General features: G+C 56.3%; 1 protein-coding gene and 1 pseudogene across 1 annotated transcript; one reads left to right on the forward strand and one right to left on the reverse strand.

Annotated features, from left to right (window-relative positions):
- Positions 1 to 847: 847 nt before the first annotated feature.
- On the reverse strand, positions 848 to 10335 carry LOC137675710 (killer cell lectin-like receptor subfamily B member 1B allele B; annotated as a pseudogene).
- Positions 10336 to 11220: 885 nt separating this feature from the next.
- LOC137675711 (uncharacterized) lies at positions 11221 to 14298 on the forward strand. The gene is made up of 5 exons (XM_068421901.1): positions 11221 to 11444; positions 11512 to 11882; positions 12002 to 12076; positions 12193 to 12246; positions 13961 to 14298. The coding sequence occupies exons 1-5, from the start codon at positions 11221 to 11223 to the stop codon at positions 14296 to 14298; spliced, it is 1062 nt and encodes a 353-aa protein (XP_068278002.1).
- The last annotated feature ends 5201 nt before the right edge of the window (positions 14299 to 19499 follow it).

The raw sequence follows: 19499 nt of genomic DNA on the forward strand, positions 1-19499 counted from the left end.
TCTTCATCTCGGTGGAGAAGACCTGGTGGGAGAGCCAGAAGTACTGCAAAGAGAAATCCACTCAGCTGCTGTGGGAAGAAGTGTCCATGGTGAGGATGCTATCGCTGCCCCTCTGAGATGTGCCCTCTCTCCTAGGTACGACCGTTCTGCAGACTACGGGCTATCAGCTAATGGGAAAATAGAGTTCAAAATGCGGGAGAAAGTACCAGTAGATCTGCAAGCAGCCCCCAAAGCTGAGTAGCACACCCAAGACCTTCCTTCCTCTCCTGGTCAAGGAGTGACTGTGCTGCCACTCTGCTCTGTCGCAGGACTCGGGGACAGGAGCTGGAGGTGCACCCCGAAACCCTCTCCCCCGTGCACGCATTGCCTCAACTGCATTGCAAAGCACTGGGAAAGGGTTTCTGTATTTTAAAGCAAGGCTCATGGAAAACAGCCCTTATTCCCCTCTCTTGCACTCATGCATACACTTATACCACCTTGCACCAGCCCTCCGGACCCGGGCACGTGTCCCTCAGCCAGCACAGCTTGCAGTGACCCAGGACTCCAGTGCGGAGCCCAATTCCCACCTGCCATGCTCCCCTGAGGCTGTCAGTGGTGCACTGGTGCAGGATGTGCCATTTGCATCTTTTTGGAGCTGGGGGATGATGGTGCCATTGGTGCCCCCAACCTATCCTCTTTGGGGAATCCTGTGGATTTACTGCCTGTCCCTTGCCTGTTCCCTCAGCATCAACAGCTCTCATCCTGCCCTTTCTCCTGCCTCCATCACCTGCCCAGGGCTTTGGGCTGGGCCTTGCCTGGGGAAGGTACAGGCAGTGGTGCCATCAGCATGAGAAACTTCTGGGAAGTCCTAAGACTGTTGATTCCTATACAGCCTCTGGTTCACAAGTCCTCCAGGCCTGTTCAGCACAGCTGCTTGCTCACCCAGCCTGATGTGTGGGGTTTCTCCTTCCCAGATGCAGGACTGTGGTGGGTTGACCTCGGCTGGCCGCCAGGTGCCCACCAAAGCCGCTCTATCACTCCCCTCCTCATCTGGACAGGGGAGAGAAAATACGATGAAAGGCTCATGGGTCAAGATAAGGACAGGGAGATCACTCACCAATTACCACCATGGGCAAAACAGATGCAACTCAGGGAAATTAATTTAATTTATTACCAATCAAATCAAAGTAGGATAATGAGAAATAAAAAATAAATCTTAAAACACCTTCCCCCCACCCCTCCCTTCTTCCTGGGCTCAACTTCACTCCCAAATTCTCTACCTCCTCCCCCTGAGTGGCGCAGGGGGATGGTGAATGGTGGTTGCGGTCAGTTCATCACACGTTGTCTCTGCCACTCCTTCCTCCTCACTCTCTTCCCATGCTCCAGCGTGGGATCCCACCCATGGGAGACAATCCTTCACGAACTGCTCCAGCGTAGGTCCTTTCCAGGGGGTGCAGTCCTTCAGGAATGGACTGCTCCAGCGTGGGTCCCCCACAGGGTCACAAGTCCTGCCAGAAGACCTGCTCCAGCATGGGCTCCTCTCTCCACAGGGTCACAGGTCCTGCCAGGAGCCTGCTTCAGTGCAGGCTTCCCACGGGGTCACAGCCTCCTTTGGGTGCATCCACCTGCTCCAGCATGGGGTCCTCCACGGGCTGCAGGTGGATATCTGCTCCACTGTGGACCTCCATGAGCTGCAGGGGGACAACCTGCCTCACCATGGTCTTTGCCACGGGCTGCAGGGGAATCTCTGCTCTGGCGCCTGGAGCACCTCCTCCCCTCCTCCTTCACTGACCTTGGTGTCTGCAGACTTGTTTCTCTCACATATTCTCACTCTTCTCTCCCAGCTGCTGTTGCGCAGCAGTTTTTTTCCCCTTCTTAAATATGTTATTGTGGAAGACCCTCAGCCTGCAAAGAGCTGTGCTTTACTTGGGGAGCATAAGATTTGCTTGGGAACACTGCACTGAGAATAGTTTTTGCTTGCTTCTGAGATAAAGGAGCCGAGACCAGTTCACAGGGCTCTTTGAGGCATGTAACAAGTAAACATGTGTTGAAGGTCAGTTCTGAACACAGAGCTGAAAACAGGAATGGTTGTTGATGTTTTTGAGCCCAGGACACTGTGGGCTCTTCCCAGGATGGGTGATGAGTGCTTAGCATGTGAATGTTGATGTTATCTTGAACTGCCTAGTCTGGCTCCTGCATTGTAGCAGTTAAATAGGGTAGTAGCATAACAATAAAAGGCCTTAGGCCTTTCGGCTTGAGGCCCTTGCATCCTCGATCTCAGAGTCTGTGCCTTCCTTGCCGCCCACCCGCCGCATGTTATCACAGAGACGCTACCACTGTTGCTGATTGGCTCATCCTTGGCCAGCAGCGGGTCCATCTTGGAGCCATCTGGCACTGGCTCTGTCACACATGGGGGAAGCTTCTGGCAGCTTCTCACAGAAGCCACCCCTGTAGCCCCCCCACTACCAAAACTTTGCCATGCAAACCCAATACAAGGACTCACCCTTTCCCCCATCCAACATCAGCAGGCTCCCATCAGCTGGTTTCTCCAGGCCCCTCTGAACATCAGTCCTGCCCTCCAATATACCCACCACTACCCAGTTTGGTATTGCCCCCCAGCTGACTGAGGCTGTCCCCATCCTATCATCTAGGGCACCAGTGAAGGCTTCAAGGAGCATTGGCCCCAGGATTGACCCTGCAGGGATGTTGCCAGCTGGACAGGGCACCGCTGACACCCCTCTGCAGCTCTCCCACCATACAGGTTTCCACCCACCTTCTCCTCCCCTTCTGGCCACATCTCCCCACTCTAACAGCAAGGAGACCATGGGAAACCATGTCCCAGACCTCAAAGGGTCACAATAAATGGCCCCCATTGCTCTACCCTCATCCCCAGCCCAGTGCTCCCATGGAAGCAGGCAGGCAGGTTGGGCAGGCACCACTTGCCCTTGGTAAATCCTGCCTGGCTCCCCCCAGCCACCACCATGTCCTCCCTGGACCATCGCATGCCCAGGAGGACGTGCTCCATCTTCTTCCCAGGATCAAGGCTCTTCTCTGACCAGAAGAACAAAGCTCAACCCTAGGACAGGCTGCAGCCAAGGGCAGGTGATGGAGGGAGGAGAAAGGGCAGGACAGGAGCCAGCGACAGCCAGTGACAGAGGTGAGGGGCAGACAGTAAAACCAAAGGAGTCCCCGAGGGGGACAGCTAGGAGACACCAACAGCACCATCATACCCAGCTTCACAAGGTGCAAGAGGCACCTCCCAAACCAGCGCATGGTCACCAGCCTCAGAGGAAGGCAGCAGAGGTGAGCAGGGCTCAGTACTGGCATCCCCTCCCTGGGTCATGGGAGCCGGGGCTGGAGGGCAGGGGCAGGGGATGTAAGCATGGGTGTGAGCGTGAGACGCAGAAATACAGTCTCTTTTCCATAAATTTTGTCTTAAAATGCAGACGCCTTCTTTCCCAACCTGTCTCCCCAGAGCTTTGCAATGTGATTGAGGCAATGGTGCGCAGGGATGTGGCTGTGCAGGAGAGAAAGGGTGTCTTTGCTGTGCACCTCCAGCTCCTGTCCCTCAGTCTTGTGATGGGGAGGGGGGGTCTCAGAATCAACCCCTGGACTGGAAGAGGAAAGAGGGACTTGGATGGGCTGCTCAGATTTGGAGCTGCTCACAGATACATGGAAAATGGTAAGAGCAGAAGGAGCAGCTTATCTTCCCAGAGGCTGATTTTGTACAGTGAGCGAGCCAATCATTCCTAGAAGGGAAGGAGACATGAAAGGTGCCACCACCATGCTCCCAGCCTGCTGCCAGCCCCACTGTGCCCCCCATGCAGCTGCAGCCCCAGGGCCCCTTAGCCTGGGCAGGAAGGCCAGAACACTGCCCATTCCTGAGCATTGGTCCCATGGCCTTAAACCATGACACTGGGACAGGTGCCTGGGCAGTGCCCAGCACCTCTACCCATGGCTGGCAAAGGTGGGAGAGGTGCAGGTGGCCAAGATGGACCAACTTACTCTTTATATGGCTACTCATCCAGCCCCTCAGGTTTATCATTATGATTTTGATCTCTCTTTCCAATCCAGTATGTGGCACCAGGTGCTTGCACAAAATGCTGGGGGGAGAGAAGCTGTCAACTGCCTGCCCCATGCCCAGCACCCACCTGGTGCCTGGGAGACCCAGGGCCAGCCATGCTCCACCCCACAGCCTGCCAGGACCTGCACCCAGGGCTCATGGTACCACAAGGCAATGGGAAGGCAGCGGGAGGCAATGAGAAGGCAATGAGAAGGCAGTGGGAGGCAGTGGGAAGGCAGTGGGAGGCAGTGCAGGCAGATGGAGGGCAGCTCAGGGCAGCCAAGCAAGAAGCAGTGCCACTCCAGGGACCCCATCCCTGGGCACCCTCTGGCCCCAACCGCCCCCCAGCAGCCCAGCCCTCATCCAACCCCAAACCCACTCCTGATGCCGCCCTCCCCAGCTGCTCCCTGCCCCGCGGCCCCCGCCCCGACTCACAGCAAGCCCCTAGGGCCGCAGTGGCCACCAGCAGCAGCAGCAGCAGGCTGTCTGCCAGCAGCCCCGCGGGGATGCGCCGCCGCCGGGGCCAGCGCCTTGCAAGAGATGAGCGGCCACGGGCATCACCCTGCATCCCCATTGCTGCTGCCAGGTGCCCCCCCAACCCATCCTCCCCATGGTGACTGCCGCAGCTGGGCTCTCACCTGGGCTGGTTGCCATGGGCAGCAGCCCCAGCTGCATGTTCTTGTAGGGGCTCTCTGCCTCTGAGGGTGCTGTGGGGCAGGCGGGGGCAGTGAGCGGTGGAGCCATGGCAAACCTCAGGTTGGTGTAGACCACGCTCTAGGCCATGCGGGCAGTGTGACAGACAGAGTTTGTATGCCTTAAACAACTTGTTTGACAACTCTGGCTGGAGGAGGGTATGGGTGCTACAGAGGCCTGCAAGTCTGGCAAGAGATAAGGGCCTTGGGAACAGAACAATACCCCTGCTGTGCCTTAATTGTTGTGATTTACAACTCTGGCTGAAGGAAGAGATAAGTCCTGCGGAGGCCGGATGGTATCTTTTCCTTGGGGCCAGCCTACATGTGCAACAACTTTGCAAGGCCTCAACCACGCTTGTGCAGAAGCGGGGTCATACAGTGGACACCACAACTAGGGATCACGACCACCAGACACCCCTTGGGGGACCACCGACTCATTTCGAGAACAATCTAAGACTGCAAAGCGCAGGCGTCCCAATTAGCATGGGAAGCGAGCAGAGGGGGGGAGACAAGAGGGATGTTACCACCCTCTCCTATCTCGCATGCAAATGACCTAAAGTATTTAGACCTTCTCACTTGGGATGCTGGTGTGCGCTCCCGCCAGCCACCTGAGGACCGATCCTGCAAGCGATTTACCGGAGGAGCAACTCTGCAAGCAACTTACCAACTCTACAGACAACGTACATCGCTGGATCCAAGGGTGGTGATCTCTCTTTCTCTCTCTCATAGTCTCTATCCTCTTTCTCTTTTCCCTTTTCCCTTTTCTCTCTTTTCTCAATGCCTTTAGAAACCCAAGACACTTACAACCATGCCACTTTCCCTGTATTAATAAATTGTTCTTAATTTCATACCAGTTATTTGGTGTCGTTTCACCTTAATTTACTCCAAGGGATTTATGAACTAGTTGCGACCAGGTCGTAACAGGCAGGCGCTGCCACAGGCGGCAGCAGTTCAGGGACTCGGTCCTGCCGTGCTCCGCTGTGGTCATGTGGCAGGCTCTGGCCAAGATCTTGTGGGGTGTAGCCACTTCTTCAAGTGCAGACAAGCAGAAGTAGTCGCGTTATTTGCAAAAAGTGGTTTTATTTCTGAGGCCACTCTCACTTTGCAGGGGGTACAAGCTCCATCCTGGGCAGCATGCTCTGCATCTGCCTCCCCAGGCTGCAAGGAGCCTCTGGAGCCCTTGCGTAGTGGCCACAGTGCAGCCATGCCCCACTTTCCCCGTCCCACCCCCTGCCAGGAGAGAGGGGCTTGGTCCTCCGCATGTGCCAGGAGGGACACACAGAGATGTCCATGTGGGAGCTGCGTGCTGCTGGCACAACCCAGGTGGTCTCTATTGAACCTGTAACAGCACCCAGGACCAAACCCCTCCAAGCCAAGCCCCAGCAGGCCTTTTAGGCTGTTGTGCATCACTCAGCCTCAAAGCAAAGTGTGTTTGCTGCAACCTCCACAGACTGGGCATGCACCAGGAGACAAGCTGCTGCTCAGCCCAAGCCCTCTGCGGGACCAGGAAAGCAAAGGGTCACCTCTCATCTGCCTTCACCGAGAAGCATAAACCCCAGGCAGCCACCATGATCAAAAAGCCCAGAGCTTTGGGTGACCTGCTCCAGCCTGCACAGGAGCTGCTCCGTGCTGCCACCAGGCCATGGGAACGCTTGGGTTGATGCTGGCTCCTGTCACTTTCTTCAGTGCTGCGGCAGCTGCCGTTTCCCACCGGGCAGCAATGTGACTGAGTCAGTGAGCTGGAGGAGGCACATCCCTCTTCCCACTGCCCTCATTCCCCAAAGCCAGCCACCGTGTCTGAGTGCCAGAGTTTATTGGCAAAGTGCAGAGATCTGGAGGGTGAAGTGCTCTGGGTGAGGAGGCAGCCATGCCTAGGGATGCCTGTGTGCTCAGGTTGAGCAGGGCTGCAGAGGGGGCACAGGGTGGTGGGACAGTCGGGCTGGAGGTCCCCATGGTTGCCAAGGCCCCACACAGGTGTAGGTGGTATTTCCCCAGAGGAAAGCAAGGGGCGAAGACTGGAGTCACTGCAGGGTTGCTGCGCTCTTCTCACAGACCCAGCTGTGGGCTTCCCCGGAGAAGATGCTGGACAGCCCCGAGCCTGACACCCTGCTGCAGGCCAGGAAGGAGCTGGTGGAGCACTGGATTGGGAAGAGCCTGCAGGAAAAGAGCAGGCTGAGATGGGATGGGCGGGATGGGCTGGGGCTGGCCAGTCAGCAACTCCTCCAGCCAGGGACTGGAGGCTGCGCGGAGATGCTGTGGGGGCAAAGCTCACTCTCCCCATAGAGCACTGTCCCCTGCCACCCTCCTCCTGATTGGGACACATGCTCTGATTCACTGCCTCACCCTACCCCTGCCTGCTTGGCATGCAGCCCCCAGCCCCATCATGCATGCAGTACCCCCAAGCACCTTCTGGCAGGGCTCGGCACCAGTTGCACCAAGCAAAGCCCCATGCTGGGAACCTGCTTTTGGGGGACCCCCCCCAACCCCTCACCCAAGCAGGGTGAGGGCACTGGGATCAGGCCCCTGCAATCTTCCCTTTCTTCCCTTCCCTTCCCTTCCCTAAAATACCCCAGTGTAGCCCTGGGGAATTGAGAGGTGGCCAAGACAGTGGAGCAGGCCCTGCCCTCCGGTGGCTGCCCCCTGCCCCTTTTACCTCCCCGAGTGTTGCCATTTAAGGCTGGGCAGGCTGCTAAGAGGACTACAGATGTTCTCTATTAACCCTTTCCTTCCCCAGAAGGGTAAAGGAAAAGAGAAAAGGGAGAGAGACTTACGGGTTGGAAAGTTAAAACAGTTTTAATAAACAATAACAATGAAAAAGAGTATAATAAATAATGAACTATATACAAAACCGGTATGGAGCTCCCCCCGATGACGACCACGTCACCACTGACACTGCAGGGCAGGCGCTGGGCAGTCCCGAACCAGACGCGGCAGCAGGTGGGAACCGGGTTCAGGAGCAACGGTAGAAGCATGGGCAGAGTCCTCCCAGGATGCTGGCCATAGGGGAAGAGAGCATGACCCTCGCAGTCCCTCAGCTTTTAACTGAGTATATCACGTGGGTGGGATGGAATACCCTGCTGGTCAGTTTTGGGTCACCTGTCCTGTCTGCTCCTCCCCGTAGGTGTGACACTTTTACGGTCCTTTCCTTTGTGGAAGAAAGAGACCCAACAGGGACCCTAGCTTCCATGGCAACAAGCCCATGTGGTCAACTTCAGAAAGTATAGTCACTTAAAAGAAATTAAACTGAAAAGTCTGTCCTAGTCCAAACCAGGACACTGAGCTCTGGTGTTGGACCCTCAGCAGCCCTGGCTGGGGACAAGCTGACAGCCTCACCCCTTCAATGCAGTGTCATCCAGCTACTTCCAGTCAGACCTGGAGCTGTTCCGCTTCAGCCCCACGTGGAAGACCTCCATGTCGGCCATGTGCACCAGGAAAGCCTAGCGCAGGAGAGGACCTGTATGAGCTCCCCAGGGGGACACCCAGCCCCAGCCATGCGATTAGCAATCGGGGCTGTGCAGTTTGGGCACAGCATTGCCAGCTCCCTGCCTGGAGGCTTGGCTGGGCTTTGGGCACATGGGCCAGAGCTGGGGAGCTGAGACAATGCTGGTGATGGCTGGGTGGCTGCTGAGGGACCTTGAGGTGGTCACCAACACAGCCCAATGCCTGCGGGGGATTGGACGGGCCAGGCTGGACACACTCACCAGGGTGGCGTTGGCTCAGATGGTGACCAGCTGTGCCCCTCTGGAGCAGCAGTCCTCTCTGCTCTGCTCCCAGCTCTTTTTGGCAGGGGAGAAGTAGTAGCACTGCCCCACATCCCAGAGCCCAGCTCCCCAGCAGGAGCTCCAGGGGAGATGGGCTGGTTACACAAAAGTGCTGGCATCGGACAGGTGGGTCAGGAAGGGGAGCTCCAGGTTTGGGGGTGTGATACAAACATAATTTGCAAAGTGCTGAGAACGCAATCAGGATTTCAACTTCACCAGAAGCTGGTTGAAAGAGAGCACCCGATGCCTCTCGGCATGCGGATGCTCGTGTCAGCCGTGAGCCTGGTGCTGGTGGCGTGCCCAGGTGACGCTGAGACACACTGGGGGTCATCTCTTCCAAAGGGGTCCCAGCAGTTCAGCCTGTTCAGCAGCACTGGGGCAGCTCTCCATGCTGTGAGCCAGGGGACAAGCAGCAAGGGTGGAGGAAGACTTGGAGGGGGGACACACATTCTGGAGTAGGGACAGATCCTGCCTCTTGAAAGGAGCAGCCAGGTCCTCTCCAAACCTCACCCAGGAGTCTGCTGGGCTCTCCTACCTCGCATTGTCTGTCGCCCATAGCTGGGGCTTTCCTCCATGCTCCAGGGACCATGGGTGCAGCTTGCCTGTTCTCCTAAATCTACAGAAGATGAGCACAGGAGTGTCCCCGCCAACCCTGGGCTCTTGCTCCCATCAGCATCCAGTGCCCTCTCCCACGGGACAGCCCCGCAGCTGCAGCTGAGGGCGTCCTCCCCTTTAGGTGACCTGCCAGCCAAGCCTGACAAGGTCCTTTGCAACTTTTGCTGTGCTTGGGAGCCCATCACATGACAGGCTTTTGGGGAAAGTGCTTCTGTCTTTTGGTTTCAGTGTCACTGCTCTTCCTCCTGTCTTCATTTTATTGCCGTGTGATGAAGCAGGATGCCCCAGTGCCATCCCTGAGCCCATGCTATCTTCCTGCCTTCCTCTCCTAGCCAGGCAGGTGAGGTCTTGCCTTACTAATTTTCCTGCTTGCCCTAGAGCCCAGAAACCCACAATGCCCTCGGCCCCAAGCAGGAGGGCTCAGCTTTGCAGGCAGGCTGCAGCTCTGCTGTCTGCTGCAGCGGGGCCAGGGCAGCTGCCCCCTCCAGCAGCCCTGGGGCTCGGTGCCCCTCCAGCACATGGATCCCACAGTGCTGACCTCAAGCCCTCAGCCGGAGAGTTCTGGGCGCAAGTGGGTACTCACAGTGGAAGCTCAAGCCAACGAGGATGATTTGTGCCAGCAGCAGCAGCAGGGAGAGGAGAGTCAGGCTGAGGGCTGCCCAGCACCAGGGCAGCCACACTGGCTGCTGAGGAGCTGAGAGAGGGAGTTAACCTGGGTCCTGGGGGCTTGGTGGAAGTGGTGGGGAGCCCCTAGCCAGGAAAGGTCTGTGAGCCCTGGGCAAGGTCTCAGGAGGCAGTAGAGGAGCCCAAGAAAACTGAGGGAGAGCCCATTTGCAGCACCTTGACCCTCCTAGAAATTGTCCCCCTGCAGACAGTGCTTGGCATGGGGGGAGGGGAGAGCATAGCAGGAGGTGCCTGTGTGTGCTGTGCCACACAGCTGGGGTACAGTGAGCATCCTCTGCCCTTGAGCCCCTCCCCCCTGCCCCGAGAGCAGGCAGTCTGCAACAGGGCTGGAGAAGAGAGATGATACTCGAAAGGAGGGAGGGGGGAGCAGGGCTGAGGGAATGGCCCTGCAGAGGGCAAGGGGCTGCAGGAGGGCAGGGGAGCAGCCAGGGGAGCAGCCAGGAGAGCTGGGGTGCCGGGGCAGGGAGCAGCATGCCATTACCTGGTGTGGGGGCAAGCACAGACTGGTGTACGTGACCCCTTCTTCCATCCCTCCCTCCATCTCTCGCTCTGCACCCCACAGGGAAAGTGGCAACCCCCTCCCAGCCCCCTTTGGCAGCCGGGTGTGACATGAAATGGAAAGTGTCACTTCCTGGCAGGGTTCCCAGAGGCACCCTGGGGGAGGTTGCAGCACTGCCAGTGTCCAGAGCAAGGGGGAGCCCCTGCAAGGCCGGCACCCAGGCATTCCCAGCATGAGGGAACCCTGCACAGAATCACAGAATCACAGAATCAATCAGGTTGGAAGAGACCTCTGGGATCATAGAGTCCAACCATTGCCCTGACACCACCATGTCAACTAGACCACGGCACTAAGTGCCATGTCCAGTCTTTTCTTAAACACATCCAGAGATGGTGACTCCACCACCTCCCTGGGCAGCCCGTTCCAATGTCTAATGACCCTTTCTGAGAAGAAATGCACCCCTGGCTACAGGGCAGTGAGCTGTGGGGCCAGCTGCTAGATCAGACGTGGGGCCAGGGCTGGGCTGGGCAGCCATGTGGAGGCTACTTCCCCTGCCCCGACCCCTCAGTGCTCAGCAGATCTGCCCTGGGGACTGTGCAGGGGACCTGGGCATCCTTAGGGAGCAGGACACAGGGCCTTGTCCGCATCCCCAGGCTCCATGCTCTCAGAAGCATCAAGGCCTCAGAGTTTTCTCACATGTGGTTTCTGCTGCCTTTTTTGCATGGGGCTGCAGCTGCATCTCAGCCCTGGAAAGTCAGGGGCTGGGGTGCTCCTTCCCCTCCCTGAGCCCTGATTGCTGCCATGATGGGCATCCCTGCCATGCCCTCGGGGGTGGGGGGCAGAGTCCCCCGGCCCCCCAGGGGTGGTCCTGCCTCGGGCTCCCAGCCGCACCGCGCACCCCTACAGCCGGGCAGGACAGGAGCGGGGATGCCCGCAGGCAGGCTGGTGATGGGGGGTGGCGCGGTCAGGACTACGTTTCCCAGCGGCTCCTCCCGGGGCTGCACATGCTCGGTGCGGCTCCCGGCGCGGCGCTCGGTGCAGCGCAGGGGCGCTCGATGCGGCTCCCGGGGCGGCCGCCGACGGTTCCCGGTGCGGATCCCCGCAGCTCCCGGCGCAGCTCCCGGCGCAGCTCCCGGCGCGGCAGACTCGCCGTGCGCCCTCAGGAGCCCCGGGGCTGAGCTCTGCCCATCCCAGCCTCACCGCCGGCCTGGGGCTGAGCTTGCCCCCGGCACCCACCCTCGCCCCCGGCATCATGCCCCGCGGGCGAGCCTGGACGCAGGCGGAGGTCAGCAGCCTCCTGGCACTGGTGGGGGACTTGGGGGAGGCCACCCTGATCATGGCCTCCGCGTTGCGAGCCAACAAGGCGCTGTGGTGGGAGATCTCCCGGGGGCTGGCGGCAGTCGGCTTTGGGCTCAGCGTGGTCCAGTGCCACTCCAAGTGGAAGGTGCTCAAGCAGGCTTTCCACTCGGAGCGGGAAACAAGCTGGAGGGCTGGCCGCCACTCGCCCCGCCTGCCACCACACTATCAAGCCATGAAGAGCATCTGGAAGGCAGCCGGGTGGCCCGTCTTCGGCAAGTGGAGGATGTCAGGTGGGTGCCAGGGATGGGCTGGTGGGCTTGACAGCTCATGGGGCAGCTGGATGTGGGATGCTGGGGGAACGCTGGTGCCACACGGCCACCTGGGGTCCCTTGATGATCTCTTCCTCTAGACCTGGTGAAGCTGCCCCCCAGGAAGCATAGGTCAGCCCTCACCGCTCATTCTCCATCCTCGCCAGAGCTGCCAGGTACCCATGGGCTCAGGCAGCTGGAATGGGGCTCGTCCCTGCTATAGGGTGGCTGGGATCCCTTGTCTCCTAGTTACTGAAACTCTTTTATGCACCCCCTCATCCTCCCTCTGCAGAGCACGATGTTGGTAGGGACACCCTGGGCATGCTGCTGTCCCCGCTGCTGCAGTGTGCGAAGGATGAGCCAGAGAGCCATAAGTACTGGTCTGCACCGCTGCACTGGACTGCATGGTCATGGCTCCAGCCCAAGCTCACGCCAACATGATGGGAATGGGAGGCTCAGAGGGTCAGGGGTGTTTTCTTCCCAGGAGGGACCCTTTGCAGTGTTGTCCCTCAGCAGGGATGCTCACAGATTGGGGTGTTGGGAGCTTTGGCTCCAAACCAGCCCCAGAGCACGAGGGGATGAGGATGGCTGAGATGGGGCAGGAGGGGGTCCCCAGCTCTGACCCAGCCTCAGGGCATGGCAAGGCTGCTGGCTGCCCTGGGGCAGGTTGTGGGGCTCAAGGTCTCTAAGGGACGGTGGCCTTGTTCCAGCCCAGGGGGCTCTTGCGGCTGTGTGACACTGCAGGGCATGTGACTCCCCTTCCTTCGGCAGATCCTGGCTTCCCTCTTCCCCAGTAACACCATAAAGCTTCGGATGAGTTAGGACTGGGTGTGAGGGCCAGAGGTGCCTGCAGCTCCTCTGCCCTGCAGCGCACCCAGGGGCGCATCCTGCACCCCACTCGCTGCATGCACTCCCAGGGGTTTGGCTCTGAGGTGATGCAGGATACATCCCTGGGTCTGATTTGCGTGGGCGCCCCGGCCAGCATCCCCACTGGGTAATTACCTTCTGTCTCCCTAAATTCCCCCTGCATTTTCAAGTGGATGTGGGATTCTCCTTCACTTCCAGTCCTAATCTGTTGTGTAGCATTGCTGCACACTGCTGCCTTCCAGCCCAGAGGTGGCTGCATTGCAGTGGTGGGTGAGTGACTCTTGCTTTTGTATCTAGCTCATGAAATGCTTTGGAGCCCTGCAGGGCACTGTGGAGCTGTGGTTAGGGCATGTCAGGCTGTGGGGCTGGCCGGGGCAAGACAGGCAGACCCCAGGCTGGTGGCAATCCCCCCGGCAGGTCCCATCAGATGGTGCATCTCTCCTCTCTGCTCTTTCCCAGCAGCTGGTGGGGACCACGTCACTGGAGTGCTGCCCACTCCCCCCGCCATGCCACGTAAGGCTTTCCTTGCCCCACTAGTCCTGGTAAACCCCCTCAGCCCCGTGAGCAGGGTCTGATACGGTTCTCATTGCAGACGCCGGTCACTGCTTCCCTCCCCTTCCCCTCCTGGGTGAGTACCGTGCCCAGGTGGCCATGCTTGTGTGCCCCGGGGCAGGAGACAGCCGCAGCTCATGGGCTGGGTCTGCTCTCCTTCCAGACTGTCACACTGCCCTAAAGCAGGAAAGAGCTGAGCGAAAGGCTGGTAAGGGTCTGTGGCTTCGAGCAGGTCCCCCTGCTCCAGGGAGCAGCTGTCCTGTCCTGCCCATGGGGATGGAGGGCAGGGGCTCCCGCAGACGGTGCCTGCCCAGGGCTCTGCGGCAGGGTCAGGCTGAGCACGGGGCTTGGGTGGCTCCAGCACCCTGGTTGCTCCCTCCATGCCAAACCATCGTGGCAGGTTTCCCTGGTGAGACATCCCTGGGGATGGGAAGAGGAAACCAAGTGCTGCCAGTGGCTGCTGCAGCCCTGGGCTTCCCTGGGACAGCTGCTGTGATTGAGCAGCCGGCAGCAGGTGAAGAGGCATCAGACACAAGCCTGCACAGTGGGTCCTCCCTGCAGTGTTTCGACAGCTGCACCGCACATGGAGCTCTTGGAGCTGTAGTGAGGGTTTGCTGCCACTGACCCCTCTCTTGCTGCAGGCTCCAGTGTGGTGGGCTTGCTCCAGAGTGTCCAGCAGCTGCTGGTGCAGATCCTGCAGATGTCGCGGCAGCAGCAGGCGCTGCTGGAGAGCCTGGCCAGCGACACCATCTCCCACCTCCGCCTCCTCTCCCACAGCCTGGTGCAGGTGGGCAAGACCCTGCACCAGCTCCTGCTCTGGCCACAGACCCACCCCAGCCCCCTCGGCCACTACATCCCCCATGTGCCCCTTTTTGAGGGCAGGCCCAGGGTGCCCTGCTCCCCTGGTGCTCCCCACACCTCCCCAGATCAGAAAGAGGAGCCTCGGGTGTTCCCTGCTGCCAGCTGCACCCCACTGTGAGTGTCACCATCCCCAGCCCCAGGGGCAATGGCTTTGCTATGCAGCCGCAGCACAAATCTTTATAGCAGAGGCCCTGGATATTTTGGAAGTTTATAGAAGAGACACATTTTAATAAAATTAAAAATAGCTTTTGTACCAGCAGTGACAATTGACCAATTCTTTCCCCCTCTCCGGGGGACGTTCCCCTTCTCACTTTCGAGATGAGCAAAAGGGGAACTCGGCTATTTACAGCCTCTGAGAAACTCCCAGGCTGTAGACTGTGGGGCAGATGTACTTTCTCTGCCCCTGCCCACTCCCCGACAGCTTCCAGCTGAGCCTGGGGCAGGCAGGACCCTGGCCCGGAGGACATGCTGCCGGGCTGCGGAGGGGAGCAGGGCTGCCACTGGAGCTGGGGAGGGCAGGGAGCCCGTCCGGGGCACAGGCTGCATCCTTCTGCAAGGGAAGGGGCCAGGGTGGGCGATGCTGGGCATCACCGGGGCTGAAAAGGCAGCATGTGCTGCGGCCGTGGTCCCTCGGTCACCAGCTCCTTGGCAGGTCACTTCCAGTGTGTCCTGGTTTGGCCTAAACCAGGCCGATTTTCCTTTCAGTGATTTTTACTTTCAGCTAAGTCTCCTCTAAGTAACTGCACTTTCTGAAACTAACTGCATGTTTTTGCAGACAGTGTCTGCTTCCAGGACTGATAACGCTCGAAGTTTGTAGTTATCGCTGAGGCACCGGTAGGGATGTTGTGCAGAAAGGCTCTTGCTGTACTTGTTCTTGAGAGAAACCAAGGTCACTGCTGAATTCCTCACTGCTTACGAGTAAAGAGCCGAAGGGGGGTCGCAGCTGCAGGGGGGAGCGGACAGGACAGGTGACCCAAAATTGACCAACGAGGGTATTCCATCCCATACACGTCATTCTTGGTAGAAAGCGGGGGGATCACGAGGGTCTCGCTCTTTCTGCTATGGCTGGTGTCCAAGGAGGACTCCGTCTGTTTTCCTGCTGCCCCCGATCCCGATCCGTGCATCCCAGAATCCAGCTCTCGACCATCGCTAGGCCCAGCCTGGGCCTTCCCGGAGCCTGCCCTGCAGTGCCGGTGGTGACGTGGCTGACTTCAGGGGAGCTCAATCTTGGTTTTGTATATATATTTGTATATATTTGATTATTTCTATTATTGTTATTATACTCTTTTTCATTATTATAGTTTATTAAAACTGTTGTAATTTTCCAACCCAGAAGTCTCTCTCCCTTTTCCCTTTCCCTTTCCCTCTGGGGGGAGGGGGGGGGGATAACAGAGAGCATCTGCCGCAGGTTTAATAGCCGGCCCAGCTTTAAACCGTGACAGATTTATTGGCGCCCAACGTGGGGCTCGAGAAGCTCCGACAGGTTGCTCTGATAAGTCGAATCCCAGCTCCAGTGGGAGGAGACCCGGAGAGCTCAGCCAAGAGAGTATCAGATTTCTTCCTTTGAGATTTACGAGGGGTTGGAAATTAAAACAGATAGCTAAGATGGTAATGTCATTTGTGAACCTTGTGTTACCTCTTCTCTTTATAAAGCTTGTTTTAGAGTTAAGTGTAATAATACCTTACTTGCCGTATGCGCTGTGTGTTAGTGTTTTCATGTGGTTTAACAGGGCGTGCTGGTCGAAATGTGTCGTTTCGGTATGGGTTGTGATACTGATTTATGTCGTGATAAACTGGGCAGTTATTATTCCGATCTCTTATCTCTATGATACAATGATGGGCAGCTTTAATCGCGAATCCGTAGCTGCGCACACCGGGCGTCTTTTAACTGATTTTGATAGTATCTGCTCCTTTTTTGCCAAGCTGATTCCTGCAAAATTCGAACAGGGCATGTTGTTATTTTCGTGTGTCCTGAATGTGTTACTGGTGTGCTATGTGATTAGATGTCAGTGCAGCAACAGCGGGAGGTATCATGCTGCCCCTGTAACCAGGAGAAAACACCGAAAGAAATCAGCTAGTAAAGTGAAGGATGATGACTCAGAGGCTTCTAAGGCAGAGCCAGCACGGGACCCAGGTGAGGGCCCTTCTCAGTCAGAGTCAGGGCCTGACACAGAGGGGGGTTTCCTTGATCGTCTTTTTAAAGAAGGCCCATTACACAAGAAGGACAAGAAAGGTCCTTCTAAAGCAGAACAATCACAGGAGGACTCGGACTCGGAAGTAGAGATAACCTACCACTCCTTATCCCTGAAAGAACTGCGAAATATAAGGAAAGACTTTAGTCGTTATGACGGTGAGCCAATTATTACCTGGTTGCTCCGATGCTGGGATAATGGGGCAGATAGCATAGAATTGGATGGTAGAGAAGCCAGACAGTTGGGATCCCTGTCCAGAGATGGTGGTATTGATAAGATGCTTCCAAGAAGGTCGAACACTATCAGTCTCTGGAGGCGACTCTTGTCAGCTGTAAAGAGCAGGTATCCCTATAAAGATGATGTTATGAGCCACCTAAGCAAATGGACCACTATAGAAAAAGGTATTAACTACCTTAGAGAACTAGCGGTGCAAGAGATCATTTATAAACACCCTCAGGACATTGTAGATCCTGTAAATCCTGATGAAGTGGAATGCAACCGATCCATGTTCCGGAAGGTTGTGAAGAGTGCTCCACCAACACATACCCATACATTGTCAATATTAGTCTGGGGAGAAGATGCTATGGCACGACCTAGTGTGGGCGAAATGGCTAACTGTATGCGACAGTATGAAGATAGTATTTCTTCCCCACTGCAGGCCCGTGTCTCGGCTGTGGAAAAACTGACTAAGGAGAACAAGGACTCATTTAAACAACTGTCAGACAAACTGTCCAGGATCGAGAATAAACTTGACTCTCTACCTACACAGGCCCGCGTTGCAGCCTTTAGGAGGAAACGCCCTCCTACTGGACCGGCTCAAAGGAAACGGAACACGTCACGAGGTATCCTGTGGTTTGCCCTGCGTGATTATGGGGAGGACATGAACAGATGGCATGGACAACCTACCAGTACCCTACAGGCACGAGTACGTGAGTTGCAAGCTAACAGAAATACCAGAGAGAATTTTCCTAGGAGGATGGCTGCTCCAGTTACCAATGAGCAGGACCCCAGTCAGGGTAGATGGGCCTCAAATCCCTTTTTTCCAAGAGTGAATAGGGGAAATGAAGGTCCAATCCCCATGAGCTGCACGAATCCAATCTTTAATTAGAGGGGCCCTGCCTCCAGCCAGGTGGAGGAGAGGGATAACCGGATTTATTGGACTGTGTGGATTCGATGGCCTGGCACATTAGAACCACAGAAGTATCGAGCCCTGGTAGACACTGGTGCACAGTGCACCCTCATGCCGTCGAATCATAAAGGGACAGAATCTGTCAGTATTTCGGGAATAACAGGGGGATCTCAAAAGTTATCTGTATTGGAGGCCGAAGTGAGCCTAACTAAAAATGAATGGAAAAAGCACCCCATTGTGACTGGTCCAGATGCTCCATGCATCCTTGGCATAGACTACCTTAAGAAAGGGTATTTTAAGGACCCAAAAGGATATAGATGGGCCTTTGGTGTAGCAGCTGTAGAGACTGAGGACATTAAACAGCTGTCTACCTTGCTTGGCCTCTCAGAGGATCCTTTTGTTGTGGGGTTGCTGAAAGTTGAAGAACAACAGGTGCCAATTGCTACTGCCACGGTGCACCGACGACAATATCGCACCAATCGAGACTCCCTGATCCCCATTCATAAACTGATTAGACAATTAGAAAATCAAGGAGTGATTAGCAAGACTCGCTCACCCTTTAATAGTCCTATATGGCCAGTGCAAAAGTCTGATGGAGAATGGAGATTAACTGTGGACTATCGTGGCCTAAATGAAGTTACACCACCTCTGAGTGCTGCTGTGCCAGACATGCTAGAACTTCAATACGAACTGGAGTCAAAGGCAGCCAAGTGGTATGCCACTATAGACATTGCTAATGCATTTTTCTCTATTCCCTTGGCACCAAAGTGCAGGCCACAGTTTGCTTTTACCTGGAGAGGTATCCAGTACACCTGGAATCCACTGCCCCAGGGGTGGAAACACAGTCCTACTATTTGCCATGGACTGATCCAGACTGCACTAGAAAAGGGTGGAGCTCCAGAACATTTGCAATATATTGATGACATCATTGTATGGGGTGATACAGCAGCAGAAGTTTTTGACAAAGGGGAGAAAATAATCCAAATTCTTCTGCAAGCTGGTTTTGCCATAAAAAGAGGCAAGGTCAAGGGGCCTGCCCGGGAGATCCAGTTTTTAGGGATTAAATGGCAAGATGGGCGTCGCCAGATCCCGATAGAGGTGATCAACAAAATAACAGCTATGTCCCCACCAACTAACAAAAAGGAAACACAAGCCTTCTTAGGCGTTGTGGGTTTCTGGAGAATGCATATTCCAGATTACAGCCAGATTGTATGCCCTCTTTATCAAGTGACCAGAAAGAAAAATGATTTTCAGCGGGGTCCTGAACAACAACAGGCTTTTGAACAGATTAAACAAGAAATTGTGCATGCAGTAGCCCTTGGACCAGTCCGTATGGGACAAGATGTTAAAAATGTGCTCTACACCGCAGCTGGGGACAATGGTCCTACCTGGAGCCTCTGGCAGAAAGTGCCAGGGGAGACTCGAGGTCGACCCCTAGGATTTTGGAGTCGAGGATACAAGGGCTCCGAGGCCAATTACACCCCAACTGAAAAAGAGATACTGGCAGCATATGAAGGAGTTAGAGCTGCCTCAGAGGTAATCGGTACTGAAGCACAGCTTCTCCTGGCACCCCGATTACCAGTCCTAGGCTGGATGTTCAAGGGTAAGGTTCCCACTACCCATCATGCAACTGATGCTACATGGAGTAAATGGATTGCATTAATTACACAGAGGGCTCGAATAGGAAACCCTAATCGCCCAGGAATCTTAGAAGTGATCATGGACTGGCCAGAAGGCAAAGACTTCGGAATGCCACCAGAAAAGGAGGTGACACGTGCTGAAGAAGCCCCACCGTATAATGAACTACCAGAGGATGAAAAGCAATATGTCCTGTTCACCGATGGATCCTGCCGTCTTGTAGGAAAGCATCGGAAGTGGAAAGCTGCTGTATGGAGTCCCATACAACGAGTCACAGAAGCCACAGAAGGACAAGGTGAATCAAGTCAATTCGCAGAGGTAAAAGCCATCCAGCTGGCTTTAGACATTGCTGAACGAGAA

Source organism: Nyctibius grandis, chromosome W (assembly GCF_013368605.1).
Source record: "Nyctibius grandis isolate bNycGra1 chromosome W, bNycGra1.pri, whole genome shotgun sequence".
Lineage (NCBI taxonomy): Eukaryota > Metazoa > Chordata > Aves > Nyctibiiformes > Nyctibiidae > Nyctibius > Nyctibius grandis.